Raw genomic sequence first — 22,362 nt, 5'->3', positions numbered from 1 at the left:
AAAATACTTCACACTTACAAAAATTGCTATCCAAATCCAAACTCTAAGGAAGTATGCACAAATGAAAATATAGCGGATTTATCTTTTTTCCATCTTTCTTCGTTTGTCGCAGCATTAATTTTGAAAAGGAGTAATCTCTGCGTCCGTATTATTTGTTAATGGTTGGTACGGAAACGTCTGTGTTTTTTTATTGTAGCAGCCAAGGAATTATAAAATGGATAAATGCGATACAGTTTTTTTAGAAGGTATATACCTTCTTTAAATATTTCATATACCTTACTTTTAAATAAAAAATACATTTCCCTGTTATATTTTTAAAAAATTAAAGGGCAAAATTAAGTAAACTTTTCAAAATTTCCCCAACAACTATTGAGCATATTCACACTCGCAATACCTATATATTTTTTTACAGAAGCATTTCTTGAACCTGATAGTGATGATGAATTTCAATATGAAGAGGTCTCAGTTGATGACAATTTTTCTGTTGATGGTTAATGAGTATTATTTTGTTATTTATCATTGAACCCAGAAATTGAATACTGAAATTTTTATTCTTTTTTGAATTTCAAATTGTTTTTACAAAATTATTTCTGCATATAAAATTTTTAAAGTAAGTTTAACCGATGAAGATTTTGAAACAGCCGTTAAGATTTCAAAAGAAAGTGAAAGTGTCACGCTGGTACAGGTAAAAAGTGCTTTTTAAATTTAATTTTATTAAATTTTTTATTGTATGTAAATATTGTAGCAAAAACACAACTTTGTTTGTTTAGAAGCAACCAGATGAAGTATTAGTAAAAACAAAAAAAGTAAACTTTATATTATAAAATTTCATTATTTTTGTTATATGCATACAAAATCCATTTTAGAATGTTTAACCCATTAAGAACCACTGTTTGTCATATGATTGACAAAATTCTCAATCATATGATGACAGTGGTCCTTAATGGGTTAACATCAGTTTTTTTTGATATTAATGTTGTTTTTGTGTAAGATAAATGTTTAAAGGTTGTTTGATTAAGTTAAAAAAGTAGGATTATTTTAGTAAGCACTGCCCTACAGTTGCTTATTTGTTGAAAAAATGTTTTTGGATTTTATAGAGGAATGAAGTAACAGAAGATTTTGTTCGCAATTTTTTGGTTCGCTTCAATATGAGAAAAACTCTAGATTGTTTTCAAATAGAATGGTAATTATTTCTTTCATACACAACTTAAGTAAGTTAATAAAATAGTTTTTATGCTGTAAATTCTACAGCTGACTGTTATTTTTATATCAATTATATAGTTATTAATTGGTGACTGTCATTTAGTTAACTCAAAGATAAGCTGTTTTTATAGAGTAGGAAGGTATTTTTATAGAGTAGGAAGCTGTTTTTATAGATTAGGAAACTGTTTTAAAACTGATATAATGTTTTATTGTTTGTTTAAAATCCATCTTTAATCAAAAACAAATTATTCATAAAGACTTAAGTTGTTAAAATCATCACAAAAGATGTTAGCTGGTGATGAATAATTTCTTAAATATCTACATGGATGCTGGTCTTCAATTGCTGAATGGTTCCAGGATTGTAACAGAACACATGTTAAAATAATGGAACTCTATTTCTAAAATACCCCCACAGTCTAAAGCAGTTATGTCAGGTGAGCACGGTTGTTAAGTAATTTCAGATTTTGGTAAAGTTATCCTACTCCCAAAAATTTCCCTTTAGAGTTCAGTTCAAAAGCATTTTGTATTGGGAGTAGCACCATCTTGCTTCCACATACCTCTGATGTTTCCAAGACTGCATGGTATTCTCTAGCATTTCTGGATACCTTTTGCAAACTGTTACTTTTATGGAATGCAGACTATGTTGGTAGTCTGTTCTTGAATTTTCTATTCCCTAGAATTGGACATTTTGTTTGTTAACAAATCTGTTTAAGTAGAAATGGGTCTTGTTGTCCGTAATTAGACTGTAAATAAAATCAGCTTCTTGACTTGCTAATTCTTGTATCTGTACAGCAGATGCTAATTGATTCCATTAACATACTGGCTCAGTTCCTTATCTTACAAAGATAGTCATGCAGTATCCCATGAATTCTCTAAATCAAGTTATGGAACATCTCCTACTGCTGGGACTGTCTTCAAGTTGGAATACACACTAAAGTTATTCTGTGACCTCCGTGAATATGACCTCCCTGCATATATTTTGTAAGAAATTACAGACCCCTGAATTTGAAACTGTTGTAATAACTAAAAAATGATTGGTATAGGCTCTTTATGTTCACACAATTGATTGCTTGTTTTCTAAATAGAGTTTGATCATTATAACAAATTTTCTCCATAATTAACTTCCGAGGGTTTACTTTTATAATCTGAAATTTAAAAAGAAATTTTTGATTGTAGAAAATTATTTGAGTTTTAAATGGTTTTTTGACTTTTGGCCACCTTATATACTATAATTCTATTCTGTTATTTCTAAGAAGATATTTTAACCTTAGCTGATCTATTTTGCTAAGGCAAAAAAAAAAAAAAGAATTTCTTAGAGAAACAATCTAACTCCTATCAGTGATATTCATGTTAATGAAAATATCACTGACTCCTATATCAAAAAAATCTTTTTATCATTTTTTTATTATTGAGATCATGTAAGAATATATGGGATTAGGAAGTAATCATACTTCCTTGTAAGATACTCCACTGTTTTTGAGTAAGTCAGTTCATAGCCAACACTATTTTGGATGGTCTTCTTATCAACAGCTGCACTATGCATCGCTTAGCGGAAATAGGATTTTGTACATATTTTTTAGTGATTTTTCATATTTAAACTTTTTAAGTTTTTTTTTTTTTGCATTTAGTTTTAACTCTTTATAAAAAAAAAATTATTTTAAGTTTTTTTAAACTTTTGACATCTTAAGGGTTTTTTTGAGGTTTTAAAAAACTCGCATTTTTGTTAAAATCCTTTCAAAGTATATGATAAGTGTTAAATTTCTATATTATTTTTATGCGAAATTAAAATAATCATGTATTTAATTGAATGTAAAACTAGAAATAGAAAAAAAGGGTTTTGGCATAGCATTTTTTTGCTGATTTTTTGATTTCTTAAACATTGATTGATTTGAGCATGTGGTCACAGAGGTCGCCTCGTTTTTTTTGAATAAAATATAGCTACTGCGAATTGACTTTACTGCTATGCAAAAAAATTGAGGCAACCTCTGTGACCTCATGCTTAAAAATCATTTTTACTACTGTGAATTTTATTCAAAAACCGACTAAATTCTGTGAAGTAAATGAAAATTCCGTAGTTCAATAACTTCCGGTAAGTTTTTATTTGATTCAGTTTTGCCTTGCGATGATTTTTATTAACTATCAAAATGGCTACATTCACTCTTCGTCAACTTTTAACACATACATTTCCCCCAAGGCATATATTCTTAAGAAAAAATTTTAAAGCCTGTGCAAAACTTTTGAAGTATAAGTTTATTGCACTAAATAATGCTGGTTGTATGGTTAGTTTCAAAATTTTTCAAAGACTAGCTTTTGAGTTGATAAAAAACTTTAACAAATGTGGAAAAAAAAGCAGTTTGTTCTTCACTAAATACAAAGATATATATATATATATATATATATATATATATATATATATATATATATATATATATATATATATATATATATATATATATATATATATATATATATATATATATATATATATATATATATATATATATATATATATATAGTTAAAAGTTGTACACACATTTTATACATGTTTTAGGAGAAATACTGTAACAATAGGAACACCTGAAGCACCAAAACCTAGAAAATCTTTTTTAGAACTTATGAGTAGGATGAAACGTAAAAGAACTAATAATCTTCAGGGAAAAGAACTAGAAGAACTTGAACATGCTGTAAAAAGGTTTGCATCTAATCCCTCTACTGCACCCAGGTCTAATTTATTTGGTCCAAATTTATCATCGCATACTTTTTGCAATTTGAGACTAACAGACAGAACATGGGCTGAATTTAAAAAAATTGTTACACAAAATCATCATCTTGTTCCTCCAGGTTTAACCAAGTTAAAAGAATACAAAAAATTGACATATCCAGAGCAGGTGAAATATTCAGAAACTGAAGTAAAATGTAGTCTATTTAATATGATCAAACATTCAGTTTCTAGAGTGTTTGAGTATCTTTTGGAGGATGAAGATAATTCTATTAAATTTTTAGCACAGGAGGAACGTGATAACATATATGTTATTTGCAAAGTGGGTGGTGATGGTCAGAGTGACCAATCTGAATTTCAGAATGCAGCAACTATGAAGAGAGGTGTGGATGATTCCACTGTGTATAGTGTTTGTACTGTTGGAGATTCGAAGTGGAAAAAAGATACTATGGAAAAATTGTAATCCAAATAGTCCAGATGCAACCTGTCATCTTGCCAAAGAGACTACTAGTTTTATTCAAGAGAAGTTTGAACATTTACAAAATGAAATTTTGTCTTTAGAGAATATTAAGTTTACACTTCATGACAATACTTTTGTTATAAATTCAAGTTTGTCAACTATTTATACCACAATAAATGATGGTAAAACATTTAATGCTGTGGTATCAAAAATGCTTTAAAAAAATATAGCATCTCAGTGCTGTCATGTATGTCAAGCAAGTCCTAAGGAGTTTAATATGGAAACCATTTAGAATAAAGATAAAGATGTAGACAAGAATATATTGAAACTTGGAATTTGCAGTCTTCATTTGTGGATATGCAGCATGGAGTGGGTTTTCAATACTGCTTGCAAACTTCCAGCAGTGAAACAAGGAAGAAAAATTCCAGCAAAAAACAGCCAAGAATTTATTGAAAACAAAAAAAAATTCCAGCACTTATTCAAAATACAATTAAAAATAAGGGTATCTTTTGTCAGGAAGGAAAGTGGTACATCCAACACTGGCAATGTTGCACGAAAATTCTTTAATAATCCATCTGTGACTGGAAGAATTTTAAATTTGAATACCACTATGATGAAACTATTTAGGGACCTGCTCATTGATATAAATAGTACAACCGCAAGACCGGATGTGAAAATTTTCAAGCAGAAATCTGAAGGTCTGTTTGGTCTCATTTCTAATGATCAGTTTTTAAAAGCCATTCCAATGTCACAGTCTGTACATAGAATGGTAGTTCATGGTGTTTCTTTTATTAGATATTTTAAGTATCCAATAGGTTCTTTGTCTGAGAGTGCCATTAAAGCCAGGAACAAAGCCAACAAAACTGCAGGAGTAGGTCATGCACGATTAACTTCTTTTGCTGAAAATACTAGGGATACAGCTAATTATTTATTTATGACATCTGACATGTACCTATACTGTAAGAAGAATAAAATGCAAGAGGTATTAAAGCTATAATGCAAGAAGATTAAGCTGATAACTGTTCTTAAGGTAAATATTGGAGAAAGCTATGTATACCTTTAAATTTAAATATTTAATGTTATCGTTTAATTTTATTAATGATACATTTTAGGTGCTGGTGGTAGCCAATCTGATATTTCTGAGATCTTTTTACATAATCAAACAGTATGTTTTTTTTATGCTTGCAAAAAAAAAAAAAAAAAAAATACTAGTTGTTAGAAAAGTTGAAACATAAGAATCCCAAACTTTCATGTTTGAGGAAAAATTGCATCAATTGGCCTCAAATTGACTCAATTTTGCCATATTTTTGTTTTCCTCAAAGATGTGTCTAAAGTCCTATTTCTATTAAGTGATGCATAGTGCAATTCTTGAAGGCTTGTTGTGAATATTAAATGCTGCTCCACATAAGGATAACTGAGATACGTTTAGAGTAAAAATTTTAATTATATTTCAATTGTATCTATTTATTACAGTGAATAAAGTTTTTTCTTGAATGTATAATTATTAGAATTAGAATTTGATGATAGATAATTTCTATAATAAATAGTTTATATCTTAAACTATACTATTTATTACATTAACAAAACTTTTTAAAATTTTAATGTGTTGTTAAATAATTTTAGGAAGATAAAGAGTAATGGTTCATATTAAGAAAAGAAATCAAGGAAGCATCATTAAACCATGCAGCTGTAGTTGATAAGCAACTTTTAATAAACGGCTATTTTCATAGCCACATATTGTTAAAAACCTATTTTAGCATCAGAACCTCTATTTTGCATTTGAGGGGAATGGAACTACTGGAGTATTTATTTTACTTTTATTTATAATAAAATACTTGTTATTTCCTTTTTTATTTAACATGAAAATATAAGTGGAGACTAAAAATGCCTGTAACCCCTAAAAAAGATAAACTGATATATCAGACTTAGAGTTTTAAATATAAAAAACTATCAGTTTTATATCTTTTTAATCAAAAATCGAATTAGTCCGGATAAACCAACTAAAAAACCGGAATGAAACCGGTTTTAAAAAAGACCGGACTTTTTTTATAAATACATATAAAAACAAACAATTTCTCATAATTGATGCTTTGTTAAAAAAATTACTTCAAAATGTTAAACAGTTCTCTAGTTATAAGGCTATTTCCTTTTTTTCTATCAGCGCGACGCATAGTGAGCTGGTTAAAAAACAACTTGAGTTGAGATGATTTTAAAATTATGATTTAAGCAATCCCTGTAATAATTCTCCCATTTTTTTGGATGCTACACTTTTTGTCAACTAGCTTTTGTTCTCTTTTTTGTTTTTGGACTGAATTCACTGTTACTTATGAATATCTGAAAATAATAGGCTAATATTATTGAAACAAATTTTTTTTACTTCCAAAATAATGCATTTTTTTTAAAGTTACTTGTAAGCTACAGCTGTCTTTATTAACTTAGGTATGAGTTTAAAGAGAAAGGCCTATTAAAAGAGGAAGACTGTAGTAATGTACCTGATGTTTATATCAGGTGATATGTTTTGTATTGATTGTTCAGCAAATGAATTCTAAAACCGTCAAGAGAATTTTATAACTTTAAATTTTTTTTTACATTTTACATTTTAGAAATCGTCAGTTAGATGAATTAGCTAATTCACTGCAAAAAGAGTTAAAAAACTACAAAGAGTTGTCAAGGTAGTTTATTGAATCTTTTAAATTAGTAAATTATGACCTGCTAATTAAAAAAAACAAAAAAATGAATGTGAAAGATTAAATTTTAAGCAGTTTTTTCTTTTTTTAAACTGTAAGAAAAGCCAAAGATATTCATTTGAAGCTGCAAAAGGAACGAGATTTTCATAGAATGCACCACAAAAGAATTGTTCAAGAAAAAGAAAAACTTTTGTCTGATATAAAAAGGTAAGGTAATTTATAAAGAAAGTTATTAGTTATGCAAAGAGAAAATTTGCACCATGTTCTAAACACATTCTTGATATAGATTAAGGAGTTAGATGGTTGCCTTTAATACTGTTAGTTTTATGAGTAAACATTTTCCTGCATTAAATATCCTAATCCTAAATATTCCTATTATTCCTAAATTTAATTATTAGTTAAATATATTAATTTATTTATTAAATAAATTAAACTAAAATTAATTATTCCTAAATATTCCTATACCCTATCCTAAATATTCCTGTATTAAATATCCTATAGTTAAACATATTCTTATCCTAAAATAAATATATTGATTTTATGTTCAGTGTATAACTCATAACAACAAACTCAACATGTTGGTTTTTAAAATTAAATTTTTATATTTATTTATATTAGCAGACATCTGATGATTATAATGCTAAAGAAAACAGATTCTCTGTTTATTTTCTTTGGTATTATAATTGTTATTGTTTGTAAACTTTATGGAAATGTCTATCCCTTTTTAAAAGTTGCTTCACTATTATTTTTAAATAAAATATTGCAATACAATTCCTCAAAACTCAAATTAAATGTTGAGTTTAAAAGAATTGTATTTAATAATTTATTTATATACTGTTTATTTATTGGATTGAGATGTTATTTCAATGGATTTAAGAAATGTTTTGGTTTAATCTTTTTTTCAATTTATTTTGTACCAAATTTGTTTACATAAAAAATTTTTGAAATTATTTCCTTTCTTTTTCTTATTTTTAGTTTATTTTTAATTTCGCTAATTGTAGGTTAAAAGATCATTATGACTCATATGAACCAATGTTAAGGTCATTACAGAACAAATATGAGGTAATATTCTTCTTCTATGAGGATGTTGCACTTGAACAATCATTGCTCAAAAATTATTGTGAAATTTTGCCCTGTTGCATGCAAATGTTTTACATTTTGAAAAAGTTTTCTTGCAATCTTTTTACAAACATCTGATATAATTTTGTTCTTTTTGAGGATTTCAAACAACAACAGAATTTGCAAAAAAATTTAAGTGTTTAAAAAATGAAGGATAAAAGAGAAATTTACATAATTTTTTATTATAAATAATTATTAATATTTTTGTAAATAATTCATTTTGGTTTGTTTTTTATTTTATCTTAGACTGCAATGAAGGAAAAGATGCTGATTAAACTTGAAAGAGATCGTGCAGTTAATCAAGTAAGAAATTTATTTTGTGTTTTTGGAATTTGATTTTAAAAAAAAGCTTTCTACTCATTGTATTTTTTTTTGATAGATAGAAGGTTTTCAATCAATAACAAAATGTCAATCATCAGCCAGAGGTACAAGTTTATCTAATAAATTTGATTGAACCTTACTAAGTCTATTTGGGCATTAAATTTTTACTTGTATAAAGGTAAACCTAAATAGTGTCACCAGGATCAGTTTTAAATTCTGAAATTTAAATTAAAAATTAATAATGCTAGTGATTCCACAAGCTCATTCAACTAATAAAAAAAAAAGGAAAATTTTTTTTTAATATAGAAACTTCTAACATAAAATCATTATGCCCAACAAAAGACTCAAAGATCTCACCTAAAAAGCATCCCAAGGTATTCAAAATTCTAATTTAGCTAGTCTAGTATAAAACATTTTTCTAGTAAGCACAAGCTATTTGAATGTTTATTCTTTTAAAAATAGGCAAGGCATTCATACTGTAGTAGTGGTGTTGGAAATTTTGCCTTAATTTGACTGTGAAAAATTATGCAAAAAGAAATTTTCTTTTTTGTACTAATGAAATTATTGGATTTTTTTTTTAGGATTCTGACTGGCCTTCTGATAAAGGTTTTAGTCCCTTATTATCAAATAAGCCGAAACCATGCTTACATTTGAGAAGAAGTGGGGGATTTCGTCTTAGTAATAGTTTTCAAGCTCATTCTTTGGCTGTGAGTGGGTAAACGCATTAAATGTTTTTAATAAATCTATTTTGATGGAAATTTTCTGCTTTATTCTTTCGTAGGCTCCTTAAGCATACATATTTCCCCTCTGTTCTTTAAAATCTTTTTCAGAGTTTCTCTCCATCCTCGAAAGCAGGTCTTAGCTTCAGTGAGTGATGATCAAACTTGGAAATTATGGTCGCTTCCGGAGTTAGTTTCTTTATAAAAATTCTTTGTTTTTTTTTAAACCTCTCAACATTACAAACTTTTTAGTGTTACAAAATGTGAACATTAAGGTTTTTATGACTTTGCTTTTCAGTGGTGAAAATATAAGAAGTGGTGTTGGTCACTCAGGCTGGATTTCTGATTGCGATTTTAACCCTCAGTATGTATTATGCAAATAAAAGCTACAAATTTATCAACTTTAGTAAATTTTTTTTTTTTTTTTTTTATAGAAAAAAGTATTTTGTGTCTAGATTTTGATTAAACTTGTTTGTTATTTAAATGTTTAAAAAAAGATAAAAAATATATATATCCTTGCTGGTATCTTTTCTGCATTAAATTAAATTCACGTGACCTTTACTGCGGCCTTTTTTAAATAGAGGAAGTCATTTAGCCACTGCATCTGGCGATGGAACAGTCAAGTTATGGGATTTTGTAAGTGAGGATTATGTCTTATCATTTGATGAGCACACAGATGTTGTATGGGGCTGCAGTTGGCATTCTGCTGGAGATTTTTTGGCCACTTGCTCCATGGATGGTACGTCTAAGATATGGGATGTTAACAGGTTTTTATTTGCTATTGAAACAAATTAATTTTTCTTTCTAAGTTCTTTTTTTTTTAATTTTTTATTTAAATTTTGTTGTTAAAAACCAATAAGTTAAAGGAATTGCCACACTATAAACAGCTTGTTAACACTTGAAATATTTAGCGTGCGATGCAGAGGAACATTACGTGGCCACACTGAATCTGTCAATAGTATTCAGTTTCTTCCTTTTTCCAATATATTATGTACAAGCTCAGTCGATAAAACTATTTCTCTATGGGACCTTCGAACTAAATTGCGTGCTAGTACGTTTTATGGTCATTTACATCCAATAAATCATGCCACTTTCAACATTCAGGTCAGTTAATAGCTATGGTTTGAAAGATTTTATTGAAAATATTTTTTAGTATTATTATGCTAGTATATATATTATTGCTATTATTATTGTATATCTGATCATTTTAGGGAGATACTATAGCGTCCTGCGATGCATTCGGTGAAATGAAATTGTGGGATGTTCGTAATGTAGCTGCTTTTATAACGTGTGATTTTGGACCTCATCCAATTAATAGAGTAGTTTTTGATCCAGACGCTTATGTAGTTGCTGCTGCCTCCAACGATGGTTCTCTCATAATTTACACTATAGCTACTGGTGAGGTAACAAGACTTTCAGCACACGAAGGTGTGAATCAGACCGTATTATTCGGTTTAAGCGGCAATTATCTAATTTCTGGAGGCTCCGATTGTATGGTGAAAATATGGTCCTAACCTGTTTTTTTTTTTAACTAGAATCTCAGTAACCACTAAAAAATAGTTATTCTTTAAACTGTAATGTTAAATATTTAGTCCGATTCAAAAAATTTTAAAATGGCTCTCACTAAGTTTCCAGTAAATTTTCAAATTTTCTTCGTTGTTTATTTTAATTACACTTAGTTTTAAGTTTTAAGAATTTAAAACTTTTTTATATACAACAAGTTATTGTAAGAATGTTTTATTAAATGAAAAAATATTTATATTTGAAATTTATGTAACATTCCGTTATTTTTATAAAAAAAATCTTATTTTAAACAAAAAAATAGATTTTTATTTGAAAGTTATATATTTATCAATATTTGAGCTTAAGATTAATTTCGCCGCCACCTTGGGAGGCCAAAACTGGCTTCAAAAATCTTGCCGTATACGCTATCCAGTTATTTTTTGAGATCAGCGATCTTAAATAACGCTGTTTACATTTATTCCGAGAAAAAATCAGATATCAAAGGGAGAGCGATCAGGTTCGACGCGAGCCCTATACCGCTAACCATGTTTTCTATTTACGAACATTTCGAGTTTGGTTTTTAGTTCTCTATATCGCGCACCTCAGCGTTTTATAGGGGTTGGTACTGTAGGTAGACTGACTCAGGCGTACTAGGTAATGCGAGCGTAGGTTGTATAACAAAAATGCATATTTATCATTTATGCATAGCAAAGAAACTTTTTCATCTACTTCAGTTAACTTTCTCTGGCATCTGTCCAAAAATATTTTGTTTACTCCTAATCTTATGGCTTATGGTTTTCTTTTTTTAAGGCGTTTACTGCTCAGTCTCAATCAACCAAAACAAATATGTATACACCTTGTTTGACTTTATTTTAATACAATTGTATTTTACAAAGTGTTTAGCATTAGATATCAAAGAATTGCTTTTCTCATCTCAAACACTTCAAAAAAAAAAAAATTAATGAAAGAGAACTGAAAAAAACATCGCACCATCAATAATGTGAAACTGTGCACAATGCATGTGACAAAAATTTCACACTAAAGAAGCTTTAAATTGTAAATGAAAGAAGATGTAAAATAATTCTCAATGTGAAAAAATGCGAGCACAAAAAGATTGAATTGCTTAATCGTTTAATGGACCATTAAAATTTGTTTTTCCAAATCCAAAGACTTAATAACTTTCCACTAATCTCGTCTTATTTCAAAACCTGATGGTGTGCATAGAAATAGTTTAGACAATGTGACATTAAGCTTAGAAACGACTGATTCAAGTAAATAAAGCTCTTCATATGTGGTTATTTTAACAGCATTAGAAATTAAAACATTAGAACCCCACAGAAACAATAGGTGGATTGATACCAAGGGAATTGTAATTATATCATATTGTACAATTTTAGGATGATGGCTGTCATCATAACACGATGAATGATATTTTAACGCATATGACGACCATAGTAATTATGCAGTGGGTAGTGAAAAAGGAAGGGCCCGTTCAAATTTTTCATTTAAAAACAAATTAGTTTCTACACATTCACACACCGATGTGTACAGGACCGCATCTTTAACTTTAAGGTATGAAGTTACTGACAGATACTTATAGATAATCTCGTAGTGGTGACATTATTTCTGGTGAAATATATAAAGGTAAGTGCGACTGGTGTGATAAATAAACAGTGACATATCCTTTTACAAGCTTTCATAGTTTGTTGATTGAATATAAAAAATAAAATTTATAAACTTAAATACATTTAGTTATTAATTACTATTATAATTATTATTTAAAATTTATTTCCTCGAATTTTACATTGAATGTAATCGCAATTTGGTAATCGTGATTTGGTAAGGATCAAATTGAAAGCTAATGTGGAACTTCTTGATGACTGATAGCTCGAAAAGACACCGAAATCCATTTACTAAACTAATGTGTTTTTGAACTTACTACCTATCGTTCAATATCACCCTTAAGTTTTTCTCTGCTGCGACAACTAGAATACTGTTACACCCATTGAGAGAAATGTTATTCAAAAACGCAAACCTCAGAGTAAAAGAGCCACTGCAACTACACAAACTTTACATAATTTGTATTCAGAAACCCAAGGTACTGCAAAGTATACGTTTATACTTTATTCAATTATCTAATAGGGCAGGGGGGCGACAACTTAAATATTGCGAAAGTGTGACCTCTTTTTCCTTTATAATCTTCATATATTGTAATTAGCCAAATTCACGTCAGAGGCCTGGGTCTATTTGTAGGGAAAAAAATAAAAATGGTAGCTTTGTTTAAACTTGTTTAGCGCATTTTAAAGCTGTTCTGTTTGTGTTTTTTATTCAGAAAAAAAGTTTAAATTAATAGCTTTAGCTATCCTAGATTTTAAAATGGTGAGATTGACATGTGCTTTTTCTATGTGTTTTAATAACTTCACTTCTAAAGACGCAAATGGGAAACCAATAGTATTTTATCGTCTTCCACGTGTAGAAGCTATTCAGTACGAATACAAAAAACTTTTTAAAACAGTTGGAATGATATGGGATCATGTTCACATTTGTGCAGCTCATTGGAGTATTGGACGAGAAAGTGCAACATCGTTACCCGATATTGTTAAAACTTTTGAATTCTTTGGCGCAACTTTTCCAATGTTCCTGATACTGACTGCCCAGTTTCTTTGAGCCATATTAAACATTCTATTTTATTCAAAGAATAAGTACTTGGTGACATTTTATAACTTTAAACAGAAACCAACATTTTCAGTAAAATACTATAATAAGTAGATTTCATAACTAATATAAAAAAAACCGTTTACTTTTGAAAATTCATTTTTTCACTTTTCAATCAATCTATATTTTTCGACATAATACGACTTTAAACTAAAGTAACTATTTTTATTGAAAAAGATTTGAAATTTATATAAACAAAACTATCTATATACAAAAATAGACTTCATACGATTTTGTTGTTATTTAAAACGCTATCATTTTTATTTTTTTCCCTACAAACCGCGTTATATGAATTTGGCTAATAGATACAACCAAAATACGCAATTCAAAATCAGAAAGTTCTAATATTGAATAATAAAAATGCCATTAATAAAAAAATGTGCTTATTTTAACAAAGTTTTAATCGGCTATCGTGTATGATATATACGTCGCATATCTATGGATTTTTGTTGAAGCTCATACATTTCCCGTTTAATAAAAAAATAAAAGTAAAATGTTAAATTTTAAATACTTTGAGTAATATTAAGTAAAAATTAATGCAGTACATTAATTTCTATGAAAAAAAGTTTTTGCATTTATTTCATGTTACATTTGTAAATATCTTAATTAAGATGGTGTACTTCGTATTGTTTCAAAATCTTATTGGATCAATGATTTTCGCACTCCAACGTTATTCAATTATGAGAGTAATTTTTCTAGTTTTTTATATAGAAAAAAAAAATCCTTGATTTAGGTTTTCACAACGTTTTTTTTAATAAATATTGAAATTTATAGTTAAAAAAAAAAAGTTCCTTTTTGGCTCTTAAGATAAAGTACAGCGCAAAGTAATTACTTTTTAAACGAAACATTTCCACTCTAGTTTCACTAATGCCATAATTGTTTATGAACCCAGTAACACAACACTTGGATATAATTTCTTATTCAAATTTTTTTTTTTGCCTGTAAATTGGCCTGTATAAGTAAGCTACAAATGAAACGAATTGTTCAATGAGAAAATATTACTATTTAAGCGAAACGTGTTTTTACAAAAGCGAAAATGACACCACTTTTACGGAAGCGAAATTGACACCAGTTTCATGCACGTGGTAGAAATTGTTGCTGTGATTATTAGATTTCAAGTGTGCCGGATGGGGCACAACACGTGGTTTCTACAATATCCATCTGAACACGTCTTTTCACCCGTCACATCGTTTTTTCAACTTTTTAAGGTTTCACCATAAAAAAACTGTTTTACAAATAAAAAGTTTAGTGACAAGAAAGTTTTTAAAAATCTATTTCTGTTGCAAAATCATTACTTAAAATTTAAAAACGTATATATATATATATATATATATATATATATATATATATATATATATATATATATATATATATATATATATATATATATATATATATATATATATATATATATATATATATATATATATATATATATATATATATATATATATATATATATATATATATACGTTTTGTGTTGAATGTTTAATATGGCTCAAAGAAACTGGGCAGTCAGTATCAGGAACATTGGAAAAGTTGCGCCAAAGAATTCAAAAGTTTTAACAATATCGGGTAACGATGTTGCACTTTCTCGTCCAATACTCCAATGAGCTGCACAAATGTGAACATGATCCCATATCATTCCAACTGTTTTAAAAAGTTTTTTGTATTCGTACTGAATAGCTTCTACACGTGGAAGACGATAAAATACTATTGGTTTCCCATTTGCGTCTTTAGAAGTGAAGTTATTAAAACACATAGAAAAAGCACATGTCAATCTCACCATTTTAAAATCTAGGATAGCTAAAGCTATTAATTTAAACTTTTTTTCTGAATAAAAATTATATTTATATATAATTGTATTTATTTTTTACGCCAAGTTAAAATGGTATAGATATACCCATTTTTAAATGTATTTAAGTTTATAAATTTTATATCCCGCTGAATTCGTGTAAAAAGAACAATGGAATCATCTTAGTTATTATGTAACTTTAAAGGACAAATTACTTTTTTTTTTTAATATAGCGTCTACGGACTAATTTACTGTTTGTGTGGTTGTTAAGTGAAGAGGTTGCTGATGTAGTGAATTTTACCTGAATAAAACTTTTGAAAACCATTAAAAAATTATCGGTGTTAAAAAAAGCAACAAACTTATGAAGACTCATAATTATTTCATATTAAGAAAATATGAAAAAACTTTAACTTTTGCCCGAATAAAATAGGCAAAAGTCTTTCAGTTGTAAATTCCAAATGTAATTAATTTAGCATAAATGTCCACTAACTTAAAGTTTAAAAGTAATAATAGTTTAAATTTTATTTTTATGTGATAAAGATTCTCTTTCTGTAAAGTCTCAAGTGTCATAAGCAAACATTAAAAGTTTATTGTGTTTGTAATTAAGAGAAAAAATTGTTATTAAAGTTACTAAAAAAATATTAAGAGGTTATTAATCATCAAAAGTATTATCTAGCGTAGTATATGATTCCATAAAGTATGCTATATATGCTATATATGCTATAATTATATTTCACACTTGTAAACTGAAAAAAAAATTATGATAATAATTTAAGCCATGACATTAAACAGAATTGTGCTAATGTGTCTGCATTAAACAGAATTGTGCTAGTGTGTGTGTGTGTGTGTGTGTGTGTGTGTGTGTGTGTGTGTGTGTGTGTGTGTGTGTGTGTTATGGGTATAGACAAAATGTCTTCAGAACAGCTTATCCTGGACCAATTTAAGTGCTTGGCTGCAAACGTGAAAAGCAGAGAAGAGAGTGTTGTGATTGTGGTTAAAGTAAAAATCTTATGGGGAAAAACTGAATATTCTAATTCAACTAGGCAAGTTTACAGTAGAAAGAAAAATTAAGAATGTACTAAAAATGTTTGAAAAAAACATCAGAAAACCAGGAGCACAAGACTTTACCAGCTTGTTCAATTTAACTAATGAAAAAGAGGATGGTTATGCTAGGAAGATAGAGACTTCTATAATCTTCTGATGTAAATAAATAGTGGAGCTGGCTACTACACCACAACTGCAGTAGATACACAAGGAGTTTATCTAATAAAACTCAAGTTGATTATGGAAAAAGTCAGTCAAGATACCATTGATAAATTGAGCAGTGAAGAAGAAGAAAATATTTGTGCTGAATTGGAAATTGAAGTCATGCAAGACTTACTTCCATTGTGCAAAATTAAAAGAAGACCATTTTATACATGTAAATTTTGTTAAAGGGTGAAATTTTTTAAGAATTCACACTTGCTATTGTTATTTGTATTATTTTTTTAAAATTCTATTCCCATGTGATTTGTTGCACAAATCACATGGGAATAGAATTTTAAAATTTGTTGTATCCCTTTATATGTATGTGTGTGTGTGTGTGTGTGTGTGTGTGTGTGTGTGTGTGTGTGTGTGTGTGTGTATATATATATATATGCAAGTATAAACATGCCAAAGATTCATTTATAAAAAATCTTTCTTTTAGTTTTTTAAAAATGACAGTTGTAGTAAATATTTTAATTGCATGCATGTTTTTGGTATCAGTCTCATCAAAGAGTTGTATTTTATTGGATTCTTGTTCATGTAAAATGTCAGATTCTGAAAAAATAGTATCCCTTTGGCGAATTGATAGTCCTGTCTCACCAAAGCAAGTATTTTTATTGATAGAAAATCATCTTACTTTTTCTAAAGAAATCATTCAAAAAAATTTTTTTTTTAGGTTCAACAATGTTCAACAAACAGAAACAACTCCGTTTAGCCCACATTTTTTTTTTGATTACAATCCTTGCACACCATTTGACAAAGGTGATTCTGGCACAAATTTATGCCGAGATACACTTGTAAGTATTATAAATTTCCATCTACCTCTAATGGTTTTATTTTCTAGTTACATTTTATGAAATCGTGTTTTGTTCTGCTAATTATCCATTCAATAAGATTTTTTAATTAAGTTTGTTATCAAAAATGTGTTTTTACAAATTTTGCCTCTCAGTAGTTGTGCAGCAAAAGGGATAAAATTTTTATCCCTTTTGTACTGCAAAAGGAATAAAATTTTGATCCCTTTTGCTGCACAATATGTTTTGAAACTTTGTGCTCGCTGTGCACACATTTCAGTGGTTGTGAGTTTATTCATCTTAAGTAGTTAAAGAATTTAGATAAAACAAGTTTGTGTAGAACAGTTAACAATTATTTTTTAAAAATAAGAATCATAAATTAAATAATTTAAAAATAAGAATTATAAATTAACCAAATATTATTTAAAAAATTAGCTTTAAGTACTAGATAATCAATAATAGCTATAACATTTTAACAATAAATAATCAAGAGTTAATCTACTATTGGTAATTTAGAAGTCAATTCATTAACATCTAGCTTTTACTTATGTTTTAAACACTATACTAAAAAAAGGTTCTTAGTTAAAACTTAAAAAATCTAATTTAAATGTAATGTAAATAAAATGATAAATAAAATAAATAAAATAAAATAAAATTTAAAGATGCATTACTCAAATAAGTTATCTGTTTAAAGAAAAATAATTTTTTTAGCAGTAATTTTTAAATAATTTATTAATTTTTAAATAATGATAGTGATGGCCAAGTTTATGTTTTCAGGTGTGTCAAAATGATGGAGAAGAGAATTATTTTTCTGTTGGTACCCCCTCAACTTTTAAACCCACTATTAAAAACCACACTTTAGTGTTTAACTATCAAGGAGATTTACAATTAGGAATAAAAAGGTATTCATTTTGTTTTTAACAAATTTTGAACATAAAATTCTTGCAACTTAACTTGTCTGGCTTTTAAATATTTTTTTTAGACACGTAGCTGTAACTTTACATTGTGATAGAAGTGCTACAACACCAATTATGTCGCTTCCAGCAGAAGTAAAGAAAGGAGTCTTTGTATGCCTTTTTTTAGAATATTGCATAAAAGGACTTTATATGTAGATATATAAAAAATGAATGTATTTTATATAGATTTTACTATTATATTTAACAAATATTAGTTGTATACTTACACATGTATATATATTTTTAGTTATATGCATAAAAACGCATTTATTATTTTATATTACTAACAAAAAAAAATATCTTTGAAAGTAAAAAAGCATATTTTGGTTGAATGGTTTTTTTTTTTTTTATTTTTTATGCAAAAATTTGAAAAATGGTGTCCAAATTTTAGTTTTAAAAAATTGCCCATTATCAAGATTAATATTGCCATTTAGGGGGGAACCTTAAGAGTTTGTGTTTGAACCAATGTTCCCCTCTAAACCAATAAAATCATGAACCAGTGTTCCCTTCTATATATGAAAAATGGCGCCCAAAACTAAATTTTAGACACCGTTTTTCACTTTTTTGTATTAAAAATAAAAAAAAAAGAAAGAAGTCATTCAGCTGCTGATGTCAGTTAACTTTAAATTATTTTTTTAACTAAAAATAATTTTATGAGCTGATGATTCTGGAAACCATAATCCAGCGAAAATTTCTTATAATAAAATAATATTTGTATTTATTTGATGTTTTCTTATATATATATAAAATTTCTTATAATAAAATAATATTTGTATTTATTTGATATATATATATATATATATATATATATATATATATATATATATATATATATATATATGTATGTATGTATGTATGTATGTATGTATGTATGTATGTATGTATGTATGTATGTATGTATGTATGTATGTATGTATGTATGAATGTATGTATGTATGTATGTAATGTAATGTATATAATGTATGTAATGTATGCATGTATGTATGCATGTATGCATGCCTTTATGTATGTATGCATGTATATGTATGTAGATATATAAAGACATGCATATGTAGTTTTTTTATTCTGGACAATTTAAAAATGGAAAAAAAGATATTACTGATAAACTGAATTTTTATGTTGTGAAAATTAATTGCTTAATTTTTTTAATTTTTAATTTATTAAATCTATTTTAATTTCTTTGTTTTATTCTACTTTTAATGTGTTTCTTTTTAAGAGCTTTAATTTGACAACAGAATGTGCTTGTCCCGGTGTTTGTTTTCAATTTGAGAAGCAGTTGTCTGATGGTCTAAGTATTGGTTCTATTTTGGTGATTGTGTAAGTTTCATTTAAGTCATTGTAGTTTGTATTGAAATCAACTTTTCAAAACAAGTTTATGATTAATACCAATTTTATAAAGTTAGCTGTCTGGACTTATTCAGTCACCATTCCTGAATTTTATTATTTTTATTTGTAAGTTCCCAAAGTTTTAAGCAATAGTAAAGAAAATATCTCCAATGTTCAATTCCACACGCTGAACACAATATAACTAAAGTACATTCAGTACGACTAAGTTTTTTTTCCTCTGAAAAGATTTAAAGTTCTAAGTATTCAAACTAAGCAAGAGAAGAATGAAATTTTCCTCATACTTTTATTTTTTTCATTGTTCATTTAGATTTTTCTTTATCACGTTTGTATATTTTGTTGTCGGTTTTCTCCTCCTAAAGATATTGCGTAACAAAAAGGGAATGAATTCAGTGCCTCATTATGAGTTTTGGAAAGATCTTCCATTGAAAGTTAAGGTATTTTCAAGTGAAATTTGTTAAGCTTAACAAGATATTATATATATATATATATATATATATATATATATATATATATATATATATATATATATATATATATATATATATATATATATATATATATATATATATATATATTCTCTTTACTATCTAAACTTAAGAATAAAATGATTTTGTGCGGTTCTTTGATAATATAAAGAAATTAATTATAAAATTTAAAAACGTACAATTAAATTTTGATAATACGCTTATACAAATAAAGTTATATAACATGTGACTAAAAATCTAGACAAACATTGAAAATGAATATTTCTTGAACGGAGTTATCAATTTTATTTTTAAGTTTAAAAACCGCAATTATAAGAAACTTTTACTTTACAATATAAAAAAAAACTATTCGTTTATCAGTCCATTTTGGCGAACACGGTCAACTCTTTTGAAAGTACTCACCCCAAGCCTATGTACACGATTATGGTCGAGTTTTTTCATACAAAACTCGATTCAATTTTTTAGTTGGCGGGGATTTTCAGCTTGCCAATTATCTGCATACGCCAATCTTTTAATTTCAGTCCAAAAATCCTCGATCGGACGCAATTCGTGCATATTAGCAGGGTTTTTGTTTCTCGGCACATTCGATATTTTCGCCTTTTGGGTAATCTTGCACTTTGTTTGAATAGTGTGCGGAAGCCAAACTGACCAAAACACTATTTCCGTCGTTTTTTGATGAACATTTCTAATTTAACCAGACATTTGGAAATGTACACACCCATGTCGACTGCTTGGCCCGAAGGAGCGATACAATGCTTTAAGATTCCTTTCTCCGACAAGGCTATCCAGACAAATAATTTTGGCTCACATTTAGTTTTTTTTTTTTTGAGTTTGACCTCATTAATCGTTGCGTCGGGATCAGAAGTATAATATCCTGCGTTGCCAGAAAGATCGGTGTTGCTAAAAGGAAAATAAGACTCGTCGTCAATAATCACAATTTTTTTCTAAAAAAGTGCAACCCATTTTCGGTACTTAGGACTCACAGACGTTTTCTGAACCGATGTTCTTTTAGTTTTACGATACCAAATGCTCGTCTTTGGTTGATAATTTAGGATACATATTGCTAGGAAATATTGAATCTCTTTGGTAAGCTACGCTGTGAAGCACCCATCCTTCTTATCGATCGATTTTTATACGTGTTTTATCTGTTTCTTAGGGACTTTTCTTGCAGTTCGATCACTTTCGTTCTGGTCCTATATTGTTCTCCTTTCGAAACAGTATATTATACATGGTCAATTTTGGCACATTTTCCATGCGAAAGTGATTAACAATAAACGTTTTGTCCACTTTTGGATGCAAATTCAAAAAGCGTACAATCGTTTTCGGAGTGACTCTTGATTATTCAAGCTTTTAGACATGTTTGATTAAGTTCTGAAAAAATAAAAGCTGTGGTAAAATGCCATAGTTTTTATAGAGAATTAAATTTTTGTAAATTATTAAGTTTGTAACGGATTTTTTTGTTATTACATGTTAAGCATACTATTTATTCTTATATTATTAAATTATATTAAATATCTTTGCTAATATTTATCTTTGAATATAAAAATATTGCAGTTGTAACTAATTTTAAGTAAATATTTATGAGTTCTTATAAAGTTAATCATTTTTATCCTCTTGCAAAAGGATGGGTTTAACTTTGTGAAAGAAAAATGTTCGAGAGATTCTGTAGAATATCAGAAGTTATGATGAAGATTAAAAGATTTCTCTTATTCTTGCGATTTGAAGAAAAAACGACGGCTTTTATCTGACATTTATAAAAAAGTTTAAAACTTGCATCTTACGTTCTTTTAACGCAGGAATAACAACTAAAGACCGCATATGAAAACGGCATTTTTTAATAATTATAAATCTTGCCCCTCTGTCTTATAGATAATCAAAACAAATTTGCTATAAATTTTAAAAAACAAGATAAGTTAGTCCAAGAGAACCGTAAACACACACACAAAAAAAAATCTTCGTTCAACTTTTAAAAATCTCGAAACCACAAAAGTCCGTTTTTTCCCCTGTGGTCAACTGTTGGATTTCGTTTATTCTTATAAAAATAGCAACGACTAAAGTATTTTTATAAACGTTCATATCAAAATTAATGTTTTTACTTAAAAAAAATTTTGCTTTAGTTTCAAATTTATCTTTTATAAAATATTTTTGGTAAAAAATTTTTTTTTAGAAATATCAAACTTTTGTACGAAAATATACAATATTATATACATATGTATAATATATAAAGTAAAATAAATTTTATGTATAACAAACTAAAAAATCAGTTTTGTACTTTTGTAAAGAATAAATCTTTTTCG

General features: G+C 27.7%; 2 protein-coding genes across 6 annotated transcripts; both read left to right on the top strand.

The window, feature by feature from the left end:
• The first annotated feature begins 115 nt into the window (after positions 1–115).
• Positions 116–10,991, top strand: LOC145190728 (sperm-associated antigen 16 protein-like). 5 transcript variants are annotated; one of them, XM_090089791.1, is made up of 18 exons: positions 116–245; positions 413–490; positions 612–685; positions 771–806; positions 1,098–1,183; positions 6,822–6,890; positions 6,986–7,054; positions 7,169–7,276; positions 8,071–8,131; positions 8,435–8,491; positions 8,568–8,613; positions 8,816–8,883; positions 9,091–9,224; positions 9,340–9,417; positions 9,527–9,592; positions 9,810–9,967; positions 10,140–10,332; positions 10,440–10,991. In XM_090089791.1, exons 1-17 carry the CDS (start codon positions 215–217, stop codon positions 10,307–10,309), a joined length of 1,389 nt encoding a protein of 462 aa, XP_089945917.1. In that variant the 5' UTR covers positions 116–214; the 3' UTR covers positions 10,310–10,332; positions 10,440–10,991. The 5 variants fall into 5 exon arrangements, 4 of the variants coding, with proteins under 4 accessions (XP_089945917.1, XP_089945916.1, XP_089945919.1 ...); XM_090089790.1 differs by having other exon boundaries at positions 9,810–9,995; XR_016453163.1 differs by lacking the exons at positions 10,140–10,332; positions 10,440–10,991 and having other exon boundaries at positions 9,091–9,216; positions 9,810–9,991.
• Positions 10,992–16,894: 5,903 nt separating this feature from the next.
• LOC149886546 (cation-dependent mannose-6-phosphate receptor-like) lies at positions 16,895–22,362 on the top strand. Its single transcript, XM_090089804.1, has 7 exons — positions 16,895–17,090; positions 17,163–17,283; positions 18,055–18,179; positions 18,260–18,344; positions 19,450–19,550; positions 19,888–20,014; positions 21,689–22,362. Exons 1-7 carry the CDS (start codon positions 16,939–16,941, stop codon positions 21,749–21,751), a joined length of 774 nt encoding a protein of 257 aa, XP_089945930.1. The 5' UTR covers positions 16,895–16,938; the 3' UTR covers positions 21,752–22,362.

The sequence above is a fragment of the Hydra viridissima genome, unplaced genomic scaffold (assembly GCF_058129835.1).
Source record: "Hydra viridissima isolate aposymbiotic clone 2 unplaced genomic scaffold, HvirCarnegie_v1 scaffold_6, whole genome shotgun sequence".
In the NCBI taxonomy this organism is placed as follows: Eukaryota; Metazoa; Cnidaria; class Hydrozoa; order Anthoathecata; family Hydridae; genus Hydra; species Hydra viridissima.
Note: the sequence above shows the minus strand (reverse complement) of the source record. Positions and strands in the feature narration are given on the sequence as shown.